The sequence below is a fragment of the Dipodascopsis tothii genome (assembly GCF_038497935.1).
Source record: "Dipodascopsis tothii strain CBS 759.85 unplaced genomic scaffold V1510scaffold_1, whole genome shotgun sequence".
In the NCBI taxonomy this organism is placed as follows: domain Eukaryota; kingdom Fungi; phylum Ascomycota; class Lipomycetes; order Lipomycetales; family Lipomycetaceae; genus Neoaidaea; species Neoaidaea tothii.
In genome coordinates, this window is record NW_027117985.1 from 385,994 (window position 1) to 408,879 (window position 22,886).

At 68.6% G+C, this 22,886-nt stretch overlaps 12 protein-coding genes across 12 annotated transcripts; 6 read left to right on the top strand and 6 right to left on the bottom strand.

The window, feature by feature from the left end:
* Window positions 1-57: 57 nt before the first annotated feature.
* On the top strand, window positions 58-1,653 carry V1510DRAFT_427779 (U3 small nucleolar RNA-associated protein 6-domain-containing protein). Its single transcript, XM_066935227.1, has 5 exons — window positions 58-200; window positions 238-285; window positions 321-465; window positions 496-664; window positions 696-1,653. The coding sequence occupies exons 1-5, from the start codon at window positions 168-170 to the stop codon at window positions 1,501-1,503; spliced, it is 1,203 nt and encodes a 400-aa protein (XP_066791778.1). The 5' UTR covers window positions 58-167; the 3' UTR covers window positions 1,504-1,653.
* Window positions 1,564-2,094, bottom strand: V1510DRAFT_356621 (uncharacterized protein; the record flags this gene model as incomplete). Its single annotated transcript, XM_066930897.1, has 4 exons — window positions 1,564-1,630; window positions 1,662-1,831; window positions 1,862-1,944; window positions 1,974-2,094. Coding segments are annotated over 4 exons (441 nt in total), but the record flags the coding sequence as incomplete, so codon positions are not given.
* A 272-nt stretch (window positions 2,095-2,366) lies between these two features.
* On the top strand, window positions 2,367-4,681 carry V1510DRAFT_3145 (uncharacterized protein). The gene is made up of 3 exons (XM_066930757.1): window positions 2,367-3,450; window positions 3,482-4,126; window positions 4,158-4,681. The coding sequence occupies exons 1-3, from the start codon at window positions 2,397-2,399 to the stop codon at window positions 4,520-4,522; spliced, it is 2,064 nt and encodes a 687-aa protein (XP_066791780.1). The 5' UTR covers window positions 2,367-2,396; the 3' UTR covers window positions 4,523-4,681.
* Window positions 4,590-5,990, bottom strand: V1510DRAFT_400608 (uncharacterized protein; the record flags this gene model as incomplete). Its single annotated transcript, XM_066931966.1, has 2 exons — window positions 4,590-5,657; window positions 5,952-5,990. The coding sequence occupies 2 exons, from the start codon at window positions 5,988-5,990 to the stop codon at window positions 4,590-4,592; spliced, it is 1,107 nt and encodes a 368-aa protein (XP_066791781.1).
* Window positions 5,922-6,709, top strand: V1510DRAFT_409196 (Prefoldin subunit-domain-containing protein). The gene is made up of 2 exons (XM_066932542.1): window positions 5,922-6,117; window positions 6,148-6,709. Exons 1-2 carry the CDS (start codon window positions 6,056-6,058, stop codon window positions 6,680-6,682), a joined length of 597 nt encoding a protein of 198 aa, XP_066791782.1. The 5' UTR covers window positions 5,922-6,055; the 3' UTR covers window positions 6,683-6,709.
* Window positions 6,668-8,288, bottom strand: V1510DRAFT_409198 (Alpha/Beta hydrolase protein). Its single transcript, XM_066932543.1, has 8 exons — window positions 8,207-8,288; window positions 8,034-8,177; window positions 7,970-8,002; window positions 7,810-7,938; window positions 7,612-7,780; window positions 7,562-7,581; window positions 7,465-7,530; window positions 6,668-7,435 (listed from the first exon to the last, which is right to left on the bottom strand). The coding sequence occupies exons 1-8, from the start codon at window positions 8,241-8,243 to the stop codon at window positions 6,690-6,692; spliced, it is 1,344 nt and encodes a 447-aa protein (XP_066791783.1). The 5' UTR covers window positions 8,244-8,288; the 3' UTR covers window positions 6,668-6,689.
* Window positions 8,289-8,797: 509 nt separating this feature from the next.
* On the top strand, window positions 8,798-10,821 carry V1510DRAFT_409205 (uncharacterized protein). The gene is made up of 2 exons (XM_066932544.1): window positions 8,798-9,148; window positions 9,179-10,821. The coding sequence occupies exon 2, from the start codon at window positions 9,205-9,207 to the stop codon at window positions 10,573-10,575; it is 1,371 nt and encodes a 456-aa protein (XP_066791784.1). The 5' UTR covers window positions 8,798-9,148; window positions 9,179-9,204; the 3' UTR covers window positions 10,576-10,821.
* A 132-nt stretch (window positions 10,822-10,953) lies between these two features.
* V1510DRAFT_409206 (uncharacterized protein) lies at window positions 10,954-13,523 on the bottom strand. The gene has a single exon (XM_066932545.1). It carries the CDS (start codon window positions 13,170-13,172, stop codon window positions 11,028-11,030), a length of 2,145 nt encoding a protein of 714 aa, XP_066791785.1. The 5' UTR covers window positions 13,173-13,523; the 3' UTR covers window positions 10,954-11,027.
* A 22-nt stretch (window positions 13,524-13,545) lies between these two features.
* On the top strand, window positions 13,546-14,165 carry V1510DRAFT_409207 (ubiquitin-related domain-containing protein; the record flags this gene model as incomplete). The annotated part of the gene is made up of 1 exon (XM_066932546.1): window positions 13,546-14,165. A coding segment is annotated over one exon (454 nt), but the record flags the coding sequence as incomplete, so codon positions are not given.
* A 1,210-nt stretch (window positions 14,166-15,375) lies between these two features.
* Window positions 15,376-18,988, top strand: V1510DRAFT_358710 (alpha-1,2-mannosidase; the record flags this gene model as incomplete). The annotated part of the gene is made up of 3 exons (XM_066930932.1): window positions 15,376-15,972; window positions 16,004-16,626; window positions 18,406-18,988. Coding segments are annotated over 3 exons (1,803 nt in total), but the record flags the coding sequence as incomplete, so codon positions are not given.
* V1510DRAFT_409214 (chaperonin Cpn60/TCP-1 family) lies at window positions 18,943-20,991 on the bottom strand. Its single transcript, XM_066932547.1, has 3 exons — window positions 20,787-20,991; window positions 20,599-20,662; window positions 18,943-20,562 (listed from the first exon to the last, which is right to left on the bottom strand). Exons 1-3 carry the CDS (start codon window positions 20,921-20,923, stop codon window positions 19,156-19,158), a joined length of 1,608 nt encoding a protein of 535 aa, XP_066791788.1. The 5' UTR covers window positions 20,924-20,991; the 3' UTR covers window positions 18,943-19,155.
* A 649-nt stretch (window positions 20,992-21,640) lies between these two features.
* V1510DRAFT_409216 (uncharacterized protein) lies at window positions 21,641-22,665 on the bottom strand. The gene has a single exon (XM_066932548.1). The coding sequence runs from the start codon at window positions 22,654-22,656 to the stop codon at window positions 21,715-21,717; it is 942 nt and encodes a 313-aa protein (XP_066791789.1). The 5' UTR covers window positions 22,657-22,665; the 3' UTR covers window positions 21,641-21,714.
* Between the last annotated feature and the right edge of the window lie 221 nt (window positions 22,666-22,886).

Sequence of the window (22,886 nt, forward strand, 5' to 3'; positions counted from 1 at the left end):
CGCCGGCGTGACATTGTGGCGATGGGGCGCCCGGCGAGCGTGCGGGTGACCGCCTGGCCCTATCGCCACTGCGTCATTCCCTCCCGAGCCGTGCAAAATTTTGGGAGCCCGACACCACCGCCAGACCTACACGACTTGCACACGATTCGCCCGCGGGACCGAGCACGATGGCCGAGAAAGTGCGGTACTACCTCGAGCAGGTGAGCGAGCGCGCGCTGCGCCGGCCGCTGACCCCAGACCGTGCCCGAGCTGCAGGACCTGCAGAAAAAGGGAATCTTCAACAAGGTACGTCCGGCCGCGGCGGCGGCGCTGACAGCCAGCAAGAGATCGCGGCGATCATGAAGCGGCGGACGGACTTCGAGCACCGGATCGGCAGCCGCGGCGTCAAGCCGGCGGACTTTCTGCGGTACGTCGAGTACGAAATGAACCTCGACAGCCTGCGGCGCAAGCGGATCCAGCGCATGAGTAAGTCCCCCTCCGGCGTGGCTAACGCAGACCTCAAGGGCCGGTCGTCGGTCTCGGACTGGGCCGGCAAGCGGCGGATCCTGTTTGTGTTTGACCGGGGCACGAAGCGGTTCCCGAGCGAGATCAGCCTGTGGACGGAGTACGTCGAGTACGCCAAGCAGGCGGACGCGGTCAACGTGCTGACCAAGATCTTCACGACGTAAGTAGGCCGCCGGGCGCGCTGACCACAGGGTCCTGCGGCTGCACCCGACCAACGCCTCGCTGTGGATCATGGCCGCGCAGCACGAGTTCGAGGTCAACGCCAACGTGCGCGCGGCGCGCTCGATCATGCAGCGCGGCCTGCGCTTCGCGTCGCACTCGGCCCGGCTCTGGGTCGAGTACGCCAAGCTCGAGCTCAACTACCTGGCCAAGGTGCTGGCGCGGCGGCAGATCCTGGGCATCGACGACGCCGACAAGACCACGGACGAGGCGGCCGAGCGGCTGCGCGACGACGACGAGCTCGCGAGCGACTCGATCAAGCTGCCGACCAGCACGGCCGAGGAGGTCCGCGACGACCTGCGCGCGCTGCCGGACGTGGACATCAGCGTGCTGGGCTCGCTCGACACCAACCCGGCGCTCAACGGCGCCGTGGTCGAGGCGGTCATGGACGCCGCGGCCAAGGCCGTGCCCGGCCGCGAGCTGGCCGTCAAGCTGCTCGAGCTCGTCGACAGCTTCCCGTTCCTGGCGTGCCAGCAGCGGCTGGTCGACCACGTCGCCGACGCGCTGTACGCGGCCGACCCGGCGCTGCAGGCGAACGTGCTGGTCTACGTCAAGGCGCCCACGCGGGCCGTGCTGCCGTCCGTCGCGGCGTTCCCGGCCGCGCTGCAGACGTCGCTGCGCCGCTTCTGGGCGGCCGTGGACGGCCGCGACGACGCCAAGGCCATTGCCGACGACTACGCGGCCGGCCTCGGCCAGTTCCTGGCGTTCCCGTCGCTGGACCCGGCCCTGGAGAAGGCCATCAAGGCCACCCAGGTCAAGATCGCCCGCCGGTTCCCGTGAACAAAAGTTTTGTATATTAGAAATGCATCACCAGTTGAGGTCCTTGAGCAGCTGCTTGAACCGCGCGCGCTTCTTGTCGGCCTGCACGCGCTTGGCCTCGAGCCGGTCCTCGTTCGCGCGGTGTTTGCTGCCGTCAGCGCGCCCACGGCCGGACTTACATCTGCCGCCACCGCTCGATGGTGGCCTCGGACATGTCCTCGGGGAAGTGCGCGGTGGACTTGATGGCGGCGCACAGCCGGTCGAAGCAGTCCTCGAGGTTGTCGTGCTGCCGCCGGTGGATCTCCGACTGGACGACGATTTTGCCCGTCTTGGTCAAGTATTGGAAGCCCTGGCGTCAGCGCGGCCGCCGAGCACGTACCTCGGTCTCGAGGCGCATGCGGACGACCTCGGGGATCCAGTCCATGGTCTTCCAGGGCGCGCGGATCGTGGCCTTGGAGTTGACTGCGTGAGCGCGTTCGCTGACGACCCACCTTTGTTGACGTGCTGGCCGCCCGGGCCGCTCGACCGCGACATGATCATGTCGAACTGGTCCCGGGGGATGCTCCGCTTGGTCAGAGCAGCGACCCACGCGCGCCCGCGCGCGATTTCTTCGGGCGAGACCGACTCGAGCGTCCGCCGCGGTTTCCTACGGCTCGCGTACGTGCGGATCTGGCAGGCAGGGGCGACGGGGGCCGGGCCCACGGCCTGTCCGGCCACGCCGAGCCGAGTCCAGAGCCGGAGGAGCATGTTATCGGTCGGCGGGGCGGATGGAAGCGTCGGACGGCGGGCGGAAGAGCGGCGGAGGTCGGCGACGCGCTCGCGATGTACCGGGTAACCGCGCGGTTCTACAAAACATTTTCGCCCGTCACTTTTCCCCCTCATCCACTTCCACCGCAAAGTCCGCAACCAGTTTCATGTCGAACAGCGAGTCAGAATACGATCCCGCGTCGGCATCCATCGTGGCCGAGGCGAGTCCTGTGGGATCCGCGGCCGCGGAGTCGCCGGCGGTGACGGTGTCGGCGGTGGCGACGGCCGTGGAGACGCCGGCAGAGGCGGACGCGGAGCCCACGGAAATCAGCGTGCACGCGTCGGCGACGGTCGAGGCGGCGGCAGAAGACCCGGCGGAGGCCGTGGCGGTCGCAGAGGCCGCTGCAGGCGAGGCGGAGGTCGCTGCGGCGGCCGCGCCGGCGCCGGCGGCCGAGTCGCCGGACGAGTACAACCCGTTTGAGCTGCAGGACGCAGAGGCCACGGAACCAGACGCGAGCGCGGGCGCCGCGGGCGAGGCCGAGGCCGGCGGCCATGGCGGGCAGGCGCTGTTTGAGATCGTCGAGGACACGGCCGCGGCCGAGCACATGCTGGCGGAGTTCGACGGCACGGAGGCCACGGCCGAGGCGATCGCGGCGGCGGTGGTGGCGGCGGCCAAGCCGCCGTCGCCGGCGCCCGAGCGCGCGGTGACGGCCGAGGAGATCATGCAGCGGCTGAGCGGGGCCGGCGGGGCGGCGCCGGCGGGCGAGGCGGTGCCGATCGAGAACATCCTCAAGACACTACAGCAGGCCGGCGGGTTCGGCGACGACAACCACATGCCCATGCACGAGTCGCGGCAGGCGGCGGTGCCGGCGGAGAACGAGGACCCGTTCCGGGCCGGCAAGGCGATCTCGTACAACGACCTGAAGATCCCGTTCTCGGCCGAGGAGGAGGCCGCGTACGAGCTGTTCCTGAACGAGGAGCACGAGTACGTGTCGCGGGGCCAGTGGGACAAGTTCGAGTACGGCTCGCGGATGTTCATCGGCAACCTGCCGACGGAGGTGATCACGAAGCGGGACCTGTTCCGGATCTTCACGCGGTACGGCCCGCTGGCGCAGATCTCGATCAAGCAGGCGTACGGGTTCATCCAGTTCCTGAACGTGGACGACTGCGCGCGGGCGATCGAGAGCCAGCAGGGCACGCCGATCCAGGGCCGCAAGATGCGTACGTGGGCGCGCGGGCGCGCTGACCGCAGACCTCGAGGTGTCCAAGCCGCAGGTGCCCAAGGGGGCCAAAGGTGAGTCGCGCCGCGGGCGGGACGGGCGCGACGGGCGCGACGGGCGCGACGGGCGCGACGAGTACCGGTCGGGCCGGCGCTCGCGCTCGCCCGAGCCGCTCGGGCGCAAGGCGGGCCGCGGCAAGCCCGCCGCCGGCGCCAAGGGCGGGTCGTACGGCGGGTACCTGCACCAGCCCGAGGCCGAGCCGTACCCCAGTAGAGAGCGGGACCGCTACGGGCGCCGGGGCTCGCCTCCGCGCGGGCGGCGCGACGACCGCGGGTACCGGGACCGCTCGCCGCCGTACAGGAACCGGTCGCCGTCCCCAGATAGCTTCCCACTGCCCAAGCGGCGGTCCGATGAGGTGCCCGAGTGCCAGATCTTCATCACGGACCGGGTCGACCGCAACTACGTGTCGTACGTCCGCAAGATGCTCGAGGAGCGCTACGTCCGAGTCGAGGTCATGGACCTCTCGCCCAGGCTGTCGCTCACGGCCGCGCTCCGCCAGATGATCATCGAGGGCGTCCTCGCCGTCGTCTTCCTCAACTCGCAGCTGCAGGGCCTCAACAAGGTCTCGGTCCAGGTCTTTGACCGGACGGCCGGCGCGGGCAGCGTAAGATTCGACGGTACGTGCGCGCGCGGCGCCGCTGACTCCAGAATACTCGTCGATCGATATCCCGGTCGCGGTCGAGATCATCGTCCGGGCCAAGCTCAAGTTCCAGCCCCCAGCCGTGCCGTCCTACGCCGGCGTGCCCAACCAGTACTACCCGCCCCCTGTACAAACCGTGAACCCACTGGGCCAGTACGGGCTGCCCCAGGGCCTGATGAAGCAGCCCGCGCCGCTGGCCCAGCCGATCCAGCCGGTCCCGCCGGTCCAGCCGATGGCCCCGAACCCGCTCGCCGGCGGCAACGTGGCCGACCTCCTGGGCGCGCTCGGCAACATCGACCCCAGTAGTCTCCAGAAGCTTGTTGCGTCGCTCCAGCAGCAGCAGCAGTCGCAGCACCCGAGCCGGTACATGTGAGCCCATTCTGCCCGCGGGGTTTTGGATATGTATTTATGATGTAATCGCTATGGACGTATGTACAGCGCTACAGGTGCGCGGCGTCGACGAACGTGAGCTCGCGCAGCGCCGCCAGCCGGGCGACGTCGTCCGCGGCCAGCGTGCGCGGCGTGAGCAGGTACCCGGCGTCCAGCCGGAGCACGGCCATGTTGACCGCCGTGGTGTAGAGCTCGAACCGCATGGCCTCGAGCGACTTGCCGGCGATCGGGATCGCGCGCTCGAGCAGCGCGGTCTCGACCTCGCGCGCGCTCATGGCCCACACGCCGCCCCACTGCCCGATCAGCGCGTTGTCGGCCTTGAGGTACGCCATGTGCTCCGCCAGCCGCCGCTGCAGGTACGCGCTCGTGTACAGCCCGGCCGGCGCCCACGACGGCACCAGCTCGAGCGCCTTGGCCAGCCCGGCCAGCTCGGCCCGCGCCAGCCGCGGCGCCGTGCGCTGCAGCGCGGCCATGTCGATGGCGCCGCCGGTCTGCAGCGCGGCCAGCCGCTGCTCCGTGCGCGCGATCCCGGCCCGCACCTGCGGCGGAAGCACGCAGATCGCCGGCACCACGTCCGGCACCAGCGCGACCACCAGCGGCGTCATCTCGAACAGCACGCAGAAGATGAGCGTGAACAGCGGCAGCTTGAGGAAGTCGCGGCGCGCGCGCCGCACGAGCTGGAACTCGGCCCGCGACAGTCCGGATGCGTCCGGCACCTGGTACCGAAACGAGACGTCGTCGCGGGCCGTGCGCAGCACCGCCGTGGAGCGCGCGTCCTGCTCGGCCCTGAGCACGGCCTGCGACGCCAGCACGCGCCCCACGAGCTCGCCGGTGGGCCCCGGCGTGTCGCCCAGCCGCTTGTACACGGCCAGCGCGAGCTTGCGGTTCTTCCAGACGTTGGTGATCCCGGACTTGTAGATCTTGACGACCTCCTTGGACTTGCGGAAGAAGACCTGGAAGCGCGAGAGCTGCTCGCCGGGCGCGTGGATTGGCGGCAGGTCGAGCAGGGGGAGCGTGTTGGGCGCGTTGACGGCCGAGCCGCCGCCGGCGGACCGGGTCTGGTTGTTCTGGACCCAGTGCTGCCAGTCGATGATGGGGTAGGGGCCGGCCACGGAGGCCTCGAGGGCGGAGACAAAGGGCCGGGAGGGCGCGGAGTCGGCGAAGCGGAGCTCGGCGAAGAGGCCGCTGTGCGTGGCGAGCGTGGGGAGGCCGGCGGGGGCGGCGGGGACGGGCGCGGAGGCCGCGGAGGCCGCGGAGGCCGCGGCGGCGGAGGACGCAGGGCGGCGTGAGCCGCACGGCGTGCGGCTCAGGCTCCCCCCCCGTCCGGCCGCCGCCAGCCGCCAGCCGGCCCGCGCCGCCGTCGCCCGGGCGCCGCCCGCGCCGCTCGCGCCGCTTGCGCCCCTCGCGCCCACCGTCGCCGTCGTGCGCGCCGCAGTCTGCAGTGCGTTCATGTCGAAAAAATTTGGCGACAAAAACCAAACGCCGAAGCGAAAATTATCAGACGCCTCCATCCACAATGGCGTCCGCTTCCACCGCCCCCGGCGGCCCCCAGACCGGCAAGGACGGGCTCCGCACCATGTAAGTCCGGCGCGGGCGCGCTGACGGCAGCAACTACAGCGGCTACGTGAATCCGCGCGGGATCCCCCAGGCGCCGTTCGTCGAGCGCGTCGAGGACTACGTCCAGTCGCGGGAGCAGGTCGAGCCGATCCTGCAGGCGTTCCAGGAGATGCTCAGCAAGTACAAGTACATGGAGATGAGCACGCTGCGGCGCGAGGCCGGGCTCAAGGAGAAGATCCCGGACATCGAGAAGACGCTGGCGACGGTGCGGTTCCTGGACTCGAAGCGCGGGTCCGAGGACGCGACGCTGGCGACGACGTACGAGCTCAACGACACGCTGTACGCCAAGGCGCAGGTGACGGCCGGCGACAGCGTGTGGCTGTGGCTGGGCGCGAACGTGATGCTCGAGTACCCGATCGGCGAGGCCGCGGAGCTGCTGGCCCGCCGGCTCGAGAGCGCGCAGGCGTCGCTGGCGTCGTGCACCGAGGACCTCGAGTTCCTGCGCGAGAACATCACGACGGTCGAGGTCAACACGGCGCGGGTCTACAACTGGGACGTGCAGAAGAAGCGCGAGGAGAAGCGGTAGCTAGCAATCATTCGACATCGCTCTGGAGCAGCTTGAACAGCTCGCCAAGCACGCGGCCGGGGTTGACGCCGATGCCGTTGTGCAGGAACTCGCTGGTGACCCACTGGCGGCAGCCGGCGATGGCGCGGGCGGCGGCGACGGACAGGTCGACGTCCACGTAGGGGTCGTTGAAGTACGAGACGGCGGCCACGCGGGCCGGGCAGCGGGCGAGCGCCGCGCGGTCGTAGAGCGGCGGCCAGTCGGCCTTGGCCGCGAGGAGCTCGGCGACGGGCTTGAGCGGGCGCAGCTGGGCAAAGTCGTCGAACATGGACCGGAAGATCATCTCGCCGGTGAAGAAGACGGGCGCGTCGGCGGCGGCGGCGTAGACAAACTCGGCGTTCTCCGGGCGGCGGCGCAGCCGCTCGGCCGCCCAGCGCGACGCGCGGCCCTGGCAGTAGATGGCCTCGTGCATGCACGCGTAGAGCACGTTGGTGTCGAGCGCGAGCACGGCGTCGACGGCGTACAGCGTGGCGTACGTGATGCTGCCCACGAGCTCGAGCTCGTACGCGCAGCGGCTGACGAGCTGGTGCACGGCGTCGATGCCCTGGTGCCGGCCGAACTCGATGCCGAGCTGCTGGAAGCGGTCGACGGTGAGCGCGCCGCCGGACGGCAGCCGCACGTCGTGCGCGGCCAGGTGCGCCAGCACGGCGCGCACGCGCGCGACGTCCTTGGGGTACTTGGCGTAGTACGCGCGGTTGCGGCTCTTCATGCGTTCTGCGTCAGCGCGCCCGCGCCGCACGTACCGTACAGCGCCGCGTACACGGCGTCGGGGCCGTCCACCAGCGGCGGCAGCCCGCCCGTGATGAGCACTGCCGTCAGCGCGCCCGCGGCGCCACGTACCGTCCTTGACGCTGGCCGGGCTGCGTCAGCGCGCCCGCGCGGCCACTTACTAGAACGACAGGTACGTCACCGCGCAGAACCCGCCGAAGGACTGGCCCAGCAGCGACCACTGCTTGGCCGTGTGCGTCTTGGTCAGCGCCTTGCGGATCTCCTCGCAGTCGCGCACGATGTTGTCCGCGCGGAACTGCGCCAGGTAGTCGGCCTTGGCCGCGTCCGATCCTGCGTCAGCGCGCCCACACGGGCCGTACCGAGCCGCTCCAGCGTTGCCGGCGTGATCGGCGAGCTGAAGCCGGTGCCGCGCTGGTCCAGGTTGATCAGCTGGTAGCCCTTGTCGAGCACCTCGCGGATGCGGCCCGAGTTTGTCAGCGGAGCGTCGCCTGCGGTCAGCGCGTCCGCGGCCGCACGTACACTGGAACCCCGGCCCGCCCTGCAGGTACACCACTGCGGTCAGCGGGGCCTCGCGCCCACGTACTGAACGGCCGCTTGCACGCGTCCGCGTCGTCGACGGACGCCTCGTCGTAGGGCACGACGCGGCGGGCAAACACCGTGATCGTGTCGCCGTCGGGCCTGGCGTAGTCCAGCGGGAGCGTGAACATGTACTCGTGGACGACGATGCCTGGGTCAGCGGGGCCGCGGCGGACGTACCGTGGACATGGTAGGAGTCGTAGATCTTGTAGGCCATGGATGCCGAGGTGTGGGTGGTGTTGAGACGCGCTCGATGACGTGGACGCGGTGGGGCGTGGCGCTGTGCGCCGCACGGCGTGCGGCTGGCGGTCCGTGCGGTGCCGGGGCGGCGGGAAGCGGCGGACGCCGCACGGCGTGCGGCGGGGTTGGCGGAGCGCCGCACGGCGTGCGGCGGCGGCTGGCGGAGGGCGCCGCACGGCGTGCGGCGTCAGCCTCCGCCGGTGGTTGGCGGACGCCGCACGCCGTGCGGCGTCAGCCTCACGCGGTGAGGCCTCAGCCGCACGTGGCACCCCTGCATGTGCGTCCACCGACCGGGCTCCGGGACCCAGGCCGCTGGAGCCGGGCGCGGCACAGCACACGGGCGAGCGCACCCAGGCACGGACGGCCAGCGCCGCCAGGCTCCAGCGGCCGAGCCGGCCGCCCGCACCCACGGCCGTCCGCGCCTGCCGGCAGCCCGGCCGGCGCCCGGCGCCGCCCGCGTCCCGGCCGCCCAGCGCCCCATCCACACCAGCCGTTGGTTGCCCCGGCAACCGTATCTGCCGCCCGTGTTGTTGACATATCAACAAAGCGGGCAGGCGGCGTCCGTTGCCCTGGCGACCGCGCGCGTTGGAAGTTTACTTGCTGCCCCATCCGGTATAATCTCCGTCCACACCACGCTTTCCTCGAGCTAGCCCGTCGGCATGTAATGAACGGCCACGGAACCTCCTGCGAGATGGGGACCTTGCATGGGGCGCCTAGGGTATATAGCCCCGGCAGCAGTGCCCTCCTTCTGTTTTGTTTACTTCAGTTCTCTTCGCTTCGTTTTCTAGTTTTGCTCACGGCCAAGGCTGGTCCTTGTCGTTTCTTTCGCTTCTTTCGCAGCTGGCCTGCATTTTGGACCTTCGCTTCTTCTAATTGCCCGAGGTAGGTGCGTGCGCGGATCGGCTGACCCAGACCGCTGGACGGCCTAGGTACGTACCATGGAACCCGCCCGCCTCACCGCCGCGGCGCCCTCGCAGGCCGAGGGCGCGCTCGGCTACCCGATCCTGGCGGCGTCGCCGTCGGAGGTGTTTGCCACGCCGCACTTTGCGCGGCCGCTGTCGCCGCTGTCGGCGCACCAGCTGCTGTTCACGCCGCCGACCCAGACCGATCCGTTCTTCCTGAGCCAGCCGCAGGAGCTCAGCTACCTGCGCAAGATCATGGACGCGCAGACGCTGGGGCTGCCCAAGGACTTCGACGCCAAGTTCGGCCGGGGCTACCTGCCGCTCACGCCCGAGACGCCGCAGCTGGGGTTCGAGAACAACGGGCTGCCGTCGCTGTACCTCGAGGCGCACACGTCGCCCGGGCTCGGCCAGTCGCCGGCCGCCGACAGCCCCGCCCTCGGCGGCTCGCCGGTGGTCAACCACTCGCCCGAGCCCGCGTACGGCCCGGCGCTGGTCTCGCGCCAGCCCACGCCCGTCCTCGAGCCCGTGCTCGACGACTACTCGCAGTACGCCAACCTCTCGCCCGAGGCGTACCTGAGCTCGCCGGACCTGCCCGAGCTGCCCAACACCGCCGTCGACCGCACGGCCGAGCTCACGTCCGAGCTCTCGTCCGACGCGTTCTTTGACCCGTCGCCGCTGCCGTCCGCCGCGCCCGCCTACTACCTCGTCTCGGACGTGCCCTCGCCGTTCGACGACGCTCCGCGGTACGCGCCCGGCAACGCCTTCACGAACGATCTCGAGCCCCAGAGCGACGGCCAGTTCATCCACACGACCGCGTTCCGCATCGAGAACGGCGACCTCGACGGCGAGTACTACTCGTCCTCCGACACCGCGCTCTCGCCGTCGTTCTCGCCCGTCGACGACACCGACTTCTCGTCGCCCGACCTCAAGCAGGCGCCCACGTTTGCCTCGGGCGCCGACGCCAAGTCCGCGTGGTCCATCTCGTGGCAGCCCATCATCACGTCCGACCCGGTCACGAACGAGCCGCTCGTCATCTCGTCGCCCTCGGACATGAAGGACCTGCGCAAGTCCAAGCTGCCGCCCGGCACCCTGGACTCGTACGTGAGCGGCCCGGACGACGACGGCAAGTACATCTGCACCTACCAGGGCTGCAACAAGCGCTTCGGCCGCAAGTACAACATCCGCACGCACATCCAGACCCACCTCTCGGATCGGCCGCACTGTTGCACCACCTGCGGCTCGTCCTTTGTGCGCCAGCACGACCTGCGCCGCCACGCCAAGATCCACGAGGCAGAGAAGCCGTTCACGTGCCCGTGCGGCAAGTCCTTTGCGCGCCAGGACGCGCTCTCCCGCCACCGCCTGCGCAAGATCTGCTCGGGGAGCATCTCCAAGTCGTCCGACGACTAGCGGTGGCGTGCGCTCTTCTCTCCTCTGGCTTGGCCTGGCTGTCCCTGGTCGGGACGGCAGCGATGCGGCGCCTGCAGCACTTGTGCCGGGCAGCTCCTTCGGCGGCTCTCAATTTTGGATCGGTTTTTTTGGCATGGGACGTACGGATAAGAATTGTATATTACTCTACGACCCCTCGGCGTTTTTTTTACTCTGGTTTTTTTTTCGGCGGGGGAGTTTTGCATTTAATAGACCACTGAAGAACTAGCGGACGCGTGTTGGGAGTTTGCGCCGCAGCGCGTGCGGCGCGGTGCCTGAGCCGCACGGCGTGCGGCGTCCGCCCCAGGGGCCGCGAGCCGCATGCCCTGCGGCTCGCGCCGCGCGTCGTGCGGCTCGTCACGAGAGTAGAAAGTCCATTTGCCAGGAGAGGTATGATACAAAATTGCCCAATGCGTATGCGAGAAATGCCAATGCTAATGCGCCCGGCCGAGCGCGGGTCCCTCGGACCGCTGGCGGCGGCTGTAATGCGCGTTGGTCGAGTAAAAGCTCTCGATGTAGTCTGTGACCACGGCCTGGTCCATCAGCCGGGCCTTGGTGTAGAGTGTCTTGAGGTCGTCGCGCGTCCAGGGCAAGTACTCGGTGGCGACGAGTATGTCGAGCGCGTCCTGGAACCGGTTGCCGCGGGCGAGAATGTTGACCATGGTCTTGACGGCAGCGAAGTCGGCCGCGCGCTGGTCGTCGGGCGCCAGAGCCTTGTAGTCGGCCGACTTCTTCCAGAGCTCGCGCTCCTCCCAGACGCTGTAGGCAAACACCAGGTCGCGCGACTCGAACGCGGCCGCCAGCGCGGTCTGGTAGACGTAGCGGTTGCGGGGCAGGCGGCGGCCAAAGCGGGCGGCGGGCTCGAACTCGACGTCGCCCGCCGGCACGCGCACGTCCGTGCCGGGCACCTGGTGGAACCAGTGCGGGATCGGGCGGGCGGCCGTGCAGCCGTCCGCGCCGTCCGCGGTCTCCACCGGGCTCACGGTGGCCGCGGCCAGCCGGCGGCGGAACTCGGGGTAGTCGCCGAAGTTGGCCGCGATCTGCAGGTACGTGTTGACCAGGTGCGAGTTGACCAGAGCCGGCTGGGTGTGGTGCAGAAACATGAGCACGGCGCGGGACTCGTCCAGCAGCAGCGCGTTGGACTCGATGCGCGCCTGCGGCAGCAGCGGCGGCGGCCGGTACTTGCCCTGGAACGCGGCCATGGACATGTCCGGGGCGACCAGGTCGAGCTGGGACTCGACGGCACGAGTCGCAGGCGACGCCGTCACCTCCTGCTCGAAGCGCGAGTAGGCCCGGAACAGCTGCTGGTACGAGTGCGACGTCGGCAGGGTGTCGGCCGACTCGCACATGCGCAGCAGCACGGCCCGCGCCATGTTGGCGTTGCCGGACGCGCCGCATACGCGCAGCATCAGGTCGAACATGAACTTGTTGGCCGGCGCCAGCTCGATCGCCTTGGACACGTACTTCCACGACAGGCTCTGGAAGTCGCGCCGTTGCGAGCACGCAAACGCCAGCGCCTGGTACACGCGCTCGTTGGCCTCGAGCGGCTTGAACACGCGGCTCTTGAGCTCGCCGTAGAGGTCGAGCGCGCGCTCGACCTCGCCCTGCGTGCCGGCGTGCCAGATCATGATCGCGTAGACGTCGGCGTCGGGCGCGTCCTCGAGCGACCGGAACTTGAGCAGGTCGAAGATCTTGCTTAGCTGCTCGCCGTGACCGGTCAGCAAGCACGTGCGCATGATGACGTTGTAGTGTTCCAGCGTGAGCTTGTGGCCGCCGCGCTGCATGAGCTCGACCACGTGCGAGCTGCGCTTCAGGTTCTTGGTCGTCATGTAGACCTCGAGCATGCACCGGTACGAGTCCGCGTTGGGCGCGAGCCCGCTCGCGCCGAGCTGGCCAAAGAGCGCCTCGACCAGGACTGTGTTGCCGGCCTTGGCGTAGCCCTCGAGCAGCAGATTGACGAGCTCGACCGAGGGCGCCACGCCGGCCTCGGTCGCCATGTCGTAGATGGCCGCGCCGTGGCGGGCGCGCGTCTTCTTGGGCATGCACTCGAGCAGGCCACGCACGTCGGCCTCGGACGTGCCGGCCAGACCGCGACCGGCAGCGAGCGCAGCCACGGCGCGGTCCCAGAGCGCGCTGTTGTCGGCGAGCTTGTCGACGAGGGCGGCGTCGCCGATGCACGCCTGCACGGCCGATGGTAGCACCGGCCGCGTTTGTTCGACGACGTTGTCGTCGAGCGCAAAGAGGTCGTGGTAGGCCTGTTCGACCTGGGCCTCGAACTTGTCTGCCTGGCCGGCCGAGACCAGCGGCTGCTGGTCGCGGCGGCCGGGCAGCGCCGGCTTGTCCATGTGGCCGCGGATAGTGGTCAAGAGCCGGCGGCGGTCGAGGAAGCCGATGTCGGCTGCCGGGTCCGAGTCGAAGGAGATGCGGTCGTGAGCCTGGCCGTGGACACGGCGGGCGCGCCAGGCCAGGGCCGGGACGGTGTCGCGGGCGGTGTCGCGGACGATGCCACGGGCGGGCCAGCGCCGGCCGGCCGGGACCGGCGGGCGGCGCAGGGCGGCGCCGCGGAGCATTCGGAGCATGATGCGGCTGGAGTCGCCGCTGACAGCGAGGGAGGCCTGCAGTCGTGGGTCTCGAGAGTCGAGGGCCGGGCGTGGATGTCGGACGAGCTGATCTGGCGCGGCAGAAAATTTCCGCGGTCCCAATTACCCGGATCGAACGCGGAATTCGGCGATGGGAGGTCCCAGCCCGGCGGGGCTAGCGTCTCACGTGACAGGGTTGGCGGCGTAGGGCAAAAAGCAGTCACAGGCGCCGCACCCACAACACACCCGGCCTATAACTTTCCACCGCCGACCAGACTTTCTCTCCAGCGATTAGAACGAAGGTAAGCCGACCGGCACCGAGCCCGCTGACCCCGAAGCATTACCGCAGTTTTGCAGACTAGTCGTTAGCCAAGATGCAGATCTTCGTCAAGACCCTCACCGGTAAGACGATCACCCTTGAGGTGGAGTCCTCGGACACCATCGACAATGTCAAGTCCAAGATCCAGGACAAGGAGGGAATCCCCCCGGACCAGCAGCGCCTGATCTTTGCGGGCAAGCAGCTCGAGGACGGCCGCACTCTTTCGGACTACAACATCCAGAAGGAGTCGACCCTGCACCTCGTCCTGCGTCTGCGTGGTGGTGGCAAGAAGCGCAAGAAGAAAGTCTACACCACGCCCAAGAAGATCAAGCACAAGCACAAGAAGACCAAGCTCGCCGTCCTGAAGTACTACAAGGTCGTCGACGGCAAGGTCGAGCGCGTCCGCCGGGAGTGCCCCAGCGAGACGTGCGGTGCTGGTGTCTTCATGGCCAAGATGGAGGACCGTCACTACTGCGGCAAGTGCCACCTGACCTACAAGCAGACCTAAGCTTGTGGCCGGTGGTCGCCGGGTAGCGGGTAATTTTTGTAATGTATGTACATAGCAAATGTTATTTGTCGCCGTCTGTCCTGTCTGCCGGGTAACCGCGCCGTTGTCCGCCCGGGTAACCGTGCGGCTGAGCGTTAGCGCTGTCCTGTCTGGCGCCCGCACACTAGTCGTCGCTGCCGCACCCCCTAGCAGGTGGCGCCTGCACGCCTGCGCGCACGGCGCGGCCGCCGTCCGTGCCGACCGGCCGCCGCGCCGTCGCCGCGTACACAGACGGCCGTCGCCGCGCACAGCCGGCGCCGGCGCCGGCTACCGTAGCCCCTCCGGGCCGGCGCAACTCGCGCCTGTCCCATTTCGAGCCTCGAGCCTGCGCCGCTCCGGCTCCTGCACCGTACGCTGGCACGGCCCGACAGAGTCAAGGGCGGCCAAGGGCCCGCGTAGCCCTGCGCCAGTCGCCGGCGCTGTCACAGCCAGAGCATCGGCCGTGGGCGCGTGTGACGCCGCAGCCATTTAAACTTCGTGCGGCGCGCCGCCAGCAGATTTGGGAAGTCGTGCGGCTCACGACATCGCGCCGACCCTCTCAAAAGCTATCAAGCAGCATCCTCCGCGACTATTTTCTCCGCGTCCACAGTCCCCCAGGACCTTCCAGACTCGAGAACAAGGCCGCAAGAGCTGCAGGCTACGACTCACGTGCGGCAGCATCCAGGACGAGCGCGAGACGCAACTGAGGTAGGGCCGGCATACCGCCAACGGCCGCCGGCCGGCCGGACGGGCATTGCTGACGCGCAGACCGGGGTCGAGCCAGACCGACCCGGTACATCGAACATCAAGCCGCGCGACGCCAGGGGCCATCCAGACACGCGATGCTGGTCAACTGTCTGCGGCTGCGGCGGTACCGCACGCTGCTGGCGTTCACGGTGATCACGTTCCTGATCTTCTACCAGATCTCGCAGACGCCGTCCAAGGGCGCGCGACGCCGGCTGCAGTCGTGGCAGGACATCAAGGCGCAGCTGTCGCCGGACGCGCAGGTCGTGGAGGTCTCTGACCTGGCGGGCCAGCCCGACGCGGCCGAGGACGAGAACGAGACGCTGGCGCGGTCGGCGCGGCCGAACACGGCGGCGCTGGCGGCGGCCGACGAGGAGGTGGTGGTGCCGCCGCGCGCGGCGGACTCGGACGCGGTACAGGCGGCGGCGGCGGCGGCGACGCCGCGCGCGCTGGACGCGGCGCTGTACGCGGACACGTTCGCGCCGGACGATCTCCGCGGGTCGTCGACGCCGCAGCGGTGGGCGGACCCGCCGGACGTGTGGGCGCAGCCCGTCAAGCGCAACTTCCTGGCCGGGCACCCGCAGTACCGGCTGCCGGAGGACGCGCCGGTGGCGTTCCCCAAGATCCAGGGCACGTTCCAGGCCGAGACCGAGAGCCAGCGGTCGATCCGCAACACGCGGCTGTTTGCGATCCGCGAGGCGGCCGTGCGGTCGTGGAAGGCGTACAAGACGTACGCCTGGGGCCACGACGAGATCCGGCCGCTGACCAAGGGCTTCGCGGACACGTTCGCGGGCTGGGGCGCGACCATCATCGACTCGCTCGACACGCTCCAGATCCTGTCGATGAACTCGGAGCTGGCCGAGGCCAAGGAGTACCTGCGCACCGTCGACTTCCGCCAGATGACGGGCCTGGTCGAGATCCCCGTGTTCGAGACCGTGATCCGGTACCTGGGCGGCCTCGTGGGCGCGTACGACGTGTCCGAGCCCAAGGAGCCGCTCTTCCTCGAGAAGGCCGTCGAGCTCGCCGACATCCTGGTGGGCGCGTTCGACACGCCCAACGGCCTGCCGGTGCTGTTCTACGACCCCAAGCTGGCGCACCGCGACGTGCGCCTGCGCGCCGGCCGGCTGGCCATCCTGGCCCAGTTCTCGTCGCTGTCGCTCGAGTTCACGCGCCTGGCGCAGATCACGGGCAACCAGACGTACTACTCGATCGTAAGTGCGGCCGCGAGCGCGCTGACCCCAGATCCAGCACGTCACCAACCAGCTGGACGAGTCGTCCAAGGACTCGGACGTCCCCGGCCTGTGGCCGACGCGCATGGACACGTCCGGCTGCAGCTTCAAGAGCCGTCAGCCGGCGGCGACTGCGGCCTCGCAGCCCGCCGCGCCCGTACACCTGGCCAAGCGCGCCATCCGCAGCCAGGCCGAGTGCGTGGCCACCAAGGGCCTGACGCCCGGCAAGGACTCGTCGCTGTTCAAGCGGTACACGGCGGGCGCGCTCGCCGACTCGACGTACGAGTACCTGATCAAGGAGCATCTGCTGCTCGGCGGCGCCGTCGACCAGTACCGGCGCATGTACGTCGACGCCGTCGAGGCCATGAAGGCCCACGTCTTCTACCGGCCCAAGGTTGAGGGCGACCCGGACATCCTCTTTGCCGGAAACGTGCTCGTCAACCCGAACGGCGAGAAGAAGCTGGACCCGGAGATGACGCACCTGTCGTGCTACGTCGGCGGCATGATGGGCCTGGGCGCGCAGGCGCTCGACCGCGCCGACGACCTGGCCCTGGCCGAGCGTCTGACGAACGGCTGCTACTGGTCGTACACGGCCACGCGGACGGGCGTCATGCCCGAGAACTTCCACGTCGAGGCGTGCGAGGACCCCAAGAACTGCCACTACACGGGCAACCCGAATGCGCCGGCGCCGGCCCAGTTCAACGCGCCGGCGCCGGGCGCGGCCGGACCGATAACGTTCAAGGACCGGGTGGCCCCGCCGGCGGCGGCGCAGAAGGACGTGGCCAAGGCCGAGGACGTCCCCGACCCGAAGGACCCGGCCAGCCTGGCGGACGTGACGCCGCGGACGGCGCTGCTGGACTCGAAGAAGCCGACGGACACGACGGCGCAGCTGGCGGGCGCGGTGCCGATCTCGGTGCAGGAGTCGCCGGCGGCGCGGGCCGCGTTTGAGAAGGGCGCGGAGAAGGGCGACAAGGCCGACAAGGCCGACAAGGCCGCCGCCGTGCCGTACGCCGTCTCGGAGCCCGTCGCGGCCGAGAACGAGGCCGCCGCCGAAAAGGCGGCGTCGGACGTGTCGCCAGCGGTCGCGGCCGCCAACCCGGCCAAGGCCAAGGCCGACAAGGACGACAAGTCTGCGCGAGACCTGGAGGAGGCTCTCGAAAGCGTGCCGCAGGCCTCGGAGGAGCCCGAGAAGGAGCCGGTGACCAAGGCCGTCGACCAGGCCGCCAAGGACGCTGCCGCCGAGCCTGTGGCCGCCGAAAACGCGGCTGCGGCCGCGGTCGCAGCCAAGGACGTGTCGCCGGCGGTGGCTGCGGCCAACCCAGTCAAGACTGCGGCGGCGGCCACAGTTGCCGAAGCGTCTGAGGACGAGGCCGCCGAGGCCGCCGAGCCCGCTGCCGCCGCGGAGACCGAGCCGACGGTCGCCGAGGAGGCCGAGCCCGCCGAGCCCGCTGCAACCGAGGTCGCCGAGGAGGGCGCGACCGAGGACGCCGAGGCCGAGGCTCCTGCCACCGAAGAAACCGAGCCTGCGGCCGCCGAAGAGACCGAGGAGACCGAGCCCGCCGTCACCGAGACCGAGGTCGAGGCCAAGGTCGCCACTGAGGAGACCGACGGCGACGCCACGGAGGTCGAGGCCGCCGAGGCCGAGGCCAGCGAGGTTGCTGAGGCCGAGGCCGAGGCCAGCGAAGTTGCCGAGGCCGACACCGAGGCCACCGCCACGGCTGCCGAGGCTGAGGCCTCTGCAGACGCCGAGAGCACCGCCGCGGCCGAGACTGTCGAGACCGGGGTCGCCGCCGAGGCTACTGCCGCCGCGGCCGACGCCGAGGAGACCGCCACTGCGGCTGTTCCGGCAGCCACCGGCCTCGACGCGGCCATGCCCGCCTCGGCCGAGTCGATCCAGGCCATCAAGAAGGCGTCGTCCGGCTCGGCCGGCCAGGCCAGCAGCTTTGGCAAGCCCGCAATCAAGGACCCGGCCGCCGAAGACGTCGCGCTGCTAGGCGAGACGGCCAAGGCCGGATCTGGCTCGACCGGCCCGGCGTGGTCGGCCGACTCGGAGGCCGCCCTGATCGGCGGCAAGCGTGCGCGGTCGGTCAAGCGTCTGCGCAAGCGCAGCGCCCTGCCGCCGCTGGCGCCCAAGGGCACCGAGACGGCGGCCGAGACCGACAATGCGGCAGCGGCGGCCGATGTGGCGCCCGAGTCGCCGCGGTACCCCGTCTCGGGCGAGGCCGCCAAGGCCGAGGCCGTCAAGGCGGCCACAGTCAAGCAAGCGGTGGACTCGCCGATGCTGGCGCCGGTGGCCGAGGCGGCCAACGCAGCCCATGCCGCGTTTGCCGGCGGCGACAAGAGCACGGTGCAGGGCGAGAAAGTGGCCGACGCGGCCGACGCGGCCGACGCGGTCGAGGCGGCCGACACGGCCAGCACCGCCGACACGGCCAAGAACGCCGCGCCGGCAGCCCCGGCGCCCAAGGCACCCAAGGAGGCCACCCCCAAGGGCTCCGCGGACGCCAAGGATGTCGCCGCCGAGCCCAAGGCCGTCCCCAAGGCCGCGTCCAAGGCCGCGTCCAAGGCCGCCCCCAAGGCCGACGCCAAGCGCGACGACGACGACGACGACAGCCGCTGGGCCGTCGGCGGCTGGTACGACCAGCCCCGATCGTTCATCTCCCAGGACGGCCGGTACCATCTCCGGCCCGAGGCGCTCGAGTCGATCTTCTACATGTACCGGATCACCGGCAACCGCGAGTGGCAGGAAAAGGGCTGGCGCATGTTCGAGGCGATCGAGCTCACGGCGCAGACCGAGGCCGGCTACGCCGCCGTCGCCGACGTCACCAACAGCCGCAAGATCAAGCACATGGACGAGGCCGAGAGCTTCTGGCTGGCGGAAACGCTCAAGTACGCGTTCCTGCTCTTCTCGGAGCCGTCGCTGATCTCGCTGGACGACTACGTCTTCAACACCGAGGCGCACCCGTTCCGGCGGCCGTCGCCCGTGACGCGTCCCGAGTAGCGCAAGCTGTATTTCTATCTGCCTGGCCGCATCCACATCGTGACGGCCGACGGCTCCGCATTTTGGCTCTAGAGCGTGCCCGTCGTGAACGTAACAATGTCAATAGATTCAGTATATTACAAAATGAGTATGTGCCCGTCGTCTAGCCCAGCTTCCTTGTGGTGTCGTTACTCGCCCTGCTTGAGCGACGAGCGGCCGGCCTTGAGCAGCTCGTCGCACAGCAGGAGGTTTGATGCAATAGAGGTGGCCGAGGCGACGGCGTTCCGCAGCACGCGGAACGAGTCGTAGATGCCCTCGATGGTCGGGTCCATGGGCTCGCCGGACGTGAGGTCGATGCCGACGACGTGGCCATCGACGAGCTCGTCCTGGCACGCGGCGAGGGTGTCGAGCGTGTCGAAGCCGCCGTTGGCCGCGAGCGTCTTGGGGATGACGAGCAGCGCGTCGGCGAACGCCTGGACGCCGGTCTTGGGCTTGCCGCGGACCTCCTTGCGCATGAACTCGCCGGTGAGGTGGTGCGCGCACGCCAGCTGGAACGCGCCGGCGCCGGGCACGACGCACTTGTCCGTCATGGCGTTGACGACGCTGCGCAGGCCGTCGCGGATCGCGTCCTGGATCTGGTTGATCGTGTGCTGGTTGGGGCCCTTGATGAGGACCGTGACGCTCTTGGGGTCCTTGACCTCCTCGACGAACGTGTACTTCTCCTCGCCGAGCACGTGCTCGTACACGAGTCCGGCGAAGCCGAGCACGTCCGGCGTCATGTCGTCGACCGCGTTCTGCGCCGTGCCGCCGCACACGAGCTGCAGGCGCTCCATGTTGCGGCGCTTGGCCCGGCGCAGCGCGAAGATGCCGTTCTTGGCCAGCACGTCCAGCGACAGCGGGTCGATGCCCTTCTGGTTGACGATCACAAAGCCCTTCGTGCCGTCTGTGCCGCACACCTCGTTCTTGAGCTCGACGATCTTCTTGAGCTTCTGGTCGACGAACTTGCGCTCGCTCTCGACCAGCTTCTCGCGCTGCTCGGCCGTGCTGTAGAAGAAGCCCGAGTTGACCTCGGACTTTTCGTACTCGAGCGACACGTTCAGCGTCAGGATGAACGCGTTCTCCACGCGCTTGGGCATGTCCGGGTGCCGCGCGCCGTGGTCCAGCACAAGACCCTTGATCAGCGTCGTCTCGGCCGCCGACTGGTGCTGCATCTTCATGATCTCGATCATGTGCAGGTCCGGCCGCTCCGGCGGCGAGTGGATCGCCAGCACCGCGTCCGTCACGATGGGCGTGATGGCCTCGGCCAGCGTGTGGTTGAGCTTGGTCGACAGCGACGTGCGCGCGATCGCCAGCAGCAGCTCACGGTCCATCGTCTTCTCGATCTTGAACGAGTCCAGGAACTTGAGCGTCTCGCGACGCGCCAGCTCAAAGCCCTCGCAGATGATGCGCGGGTGCAGGCCCTCCGAGATGTACCGCTCCGACTGCTTGAGCAGCTCACCGACGAGCAGACACACCGTCGTCGTGCCGTCGCCGGTGATGTCGTCCTGTGCGGTCGCCGCCCGAGCGATCATGACCGCCGTCGGGTTCGTGATTTGCTGTTCTGTCAGCCTCGCTGTCGCGCGCACACCTACCATCTCTGTCAGCAGGACCTTGCCGTCCTTTGTGAGCTTGATGTTGCCCGAGCCGTCGACGAGCCTAGCCGGTTAGCACGTTCTGCGCCGGCGGATCGCGCCCGCCGGACGTCGCAGGGACCATCCCTGACGCGTCCGCGGCACGATTGCGTCCGCACGGCCCAATTGGGCCTGCCAGCTGGTCTTACATCTTGATGGTGCCCTTAGGACCCAGGTTGCTAGACAGCACATTCTGCAGACCCTGCGCAGCGTTGATGTTGACGGCCAGCGCCTGGCTGCGTCTGAGCGACTCCGCCTTCGGATTCAGGAGTTGAACAGCGGACATGTCGTGTGGTTAAAGAGCAATCGATTGATAGAAAGGTTGCTTGTAGTCCTGAATTTTTTTTTGGCGACAGTGGAACTAGGAAGAATATTTTGGTGTGCATTACCCGGCTACAATAACGCGTTCGACCCGTACCCTCAGGACGCGCTCGCGCCGCATGCCATGCGGCGCGCCTCAGTGGCGGGCTGTGGCTCGGGGCGGGCTGGTAGCAAGCGAGTTTGTCGGTGAGCGGCTGCCGGTAGACAAGGTCTTCGTCTCCGGCCGCACAGCTCTCAGTCTCGAATTGGGCTTGGTACCAGCGCGAGATACAGGCGCGTGCACACGCCGGTGGACCAAGAGTACGCCATGCACTCCATGCACATTGAGACGCCCAGCGGTCTACAGTAGTGTCATCGCCGCTGCGTGGAAGCAGCTGCCAATCTGTGGCTTGGTTCTGTTGCGTACATTTGTGAGCAAATCAGGGACTAGTGATAGTGGGACAACGATAACTTGGGACTTGCAGGTCCCCGCTAGTGGCCCAGAGGCCAGTCGGTCCGGACCCTGTCCGCGGGTCCAGGACCCTGGCCTGGCGGATCACAACCGTCGTCGGTTGATCTGTCGGCTGATCATTCTACCGACAGTGTGCTCCAGCGCCGTGGCACGCCAACTCACCCCAACGCCTTCGCCATACGACCCGCATCTGCGCCAAGCCTGCCGGCATGCCGTCCTGCACACTACGCCATTTTGTTCAAAAGTAGTAATACAAATTAATTAATTAGCCCATTCCTCCCTATGTATGCGATCAGATCGAAATCTCAATAATATGTCCGGCCAATGCCTCCACAGGCCCGGCATTGCTCTCGGTCGTAGACGTTGAACAGCAGCCCGCTGAGACCCATGGACGCAACCACGCCACTGCCGCGGCACCGGCGACACAGCCGTCCACCCAGATCGGGGTGGCCTGCCATCAACGCTCGGGGACCGCCCAACATAGGGGGGCCGCCCAGCATGGCACTAGGATGATCTCTCACCCACGGGGGCTGGCCCCAGATCTCAGACGACGATCGCGGCGCGGCCGAGTGCGGGGAGTAGGAGGAGGTCGATGGCCGTGAACTCGTAGACGGCCGGCTGGCCGTCATCGGCCGAGCGCTCGTTGCGTTGGTGCGTCTAGAGGCGAACTTCGTCGTGCACGAGTTACAAGGGTGAGTGTTGACAGACTCGCCAACCATGTCGGTCCAGTTGAAGCCGCCGCGGGGTAGAATGAAGCCGGTGTTGAGACACTGCCGGCAGAAGAAGCCGGGCGGGAAGACCAAGTGGCCCTTGGGCGACCGCGTCGTTCTGTTCTGCGGGCCCGTTTGGGACGCCATTGGGTACTTGAGATTCTCGCTGTGCGCGCCCGGTGGTGGGCCTGGAGGCGGCTGCGCATTGCTGATAGAGGGCACGGCCGTTATCGTGGGCGCTGGACCGGTCGACTGTGGCCTCGGGGGGAGTTCCGGTCGGATCTGAAGCGATCCAAAAGCCTCCTCCAGAATTTCGGCTGTGGCGTTTGCCGCATGAATTCCAGACTCGGCGAGAAACTCGTCTGCGCTCGAGGGATCCAGTGGAATCTCGTCGTCACGGGCAACCTGGCTATATGGCGGTGGGGGATCGGCGGACGCCAGCTCGTCGCTCCGATTGACGGCTGGAGCCGGGTTGGACCGTACAATCCTGGGCGGGGCCCGGGGCACGGCCACCAGTCTGCTGGACACAAAGGCCATTATGTGTTGTGTCCGGAGTGTGAACAGCTGGAAGCGGAGAATATGTAGATAGCGGCGTCCGTGCGTCACGTGCACGGATGCGAGAGGGCAGTGTTGCGGCGCAGCAGCGCCTCCTGAAAACGGTCAAACACAGCCACATACGCCACATGTGGTGGCTGAATGCCGGATCCAAACGCGAGTCGCCTGCGGCAGCGTGCCGGCCAGCACGCGCGCACACAATACGGCTACCG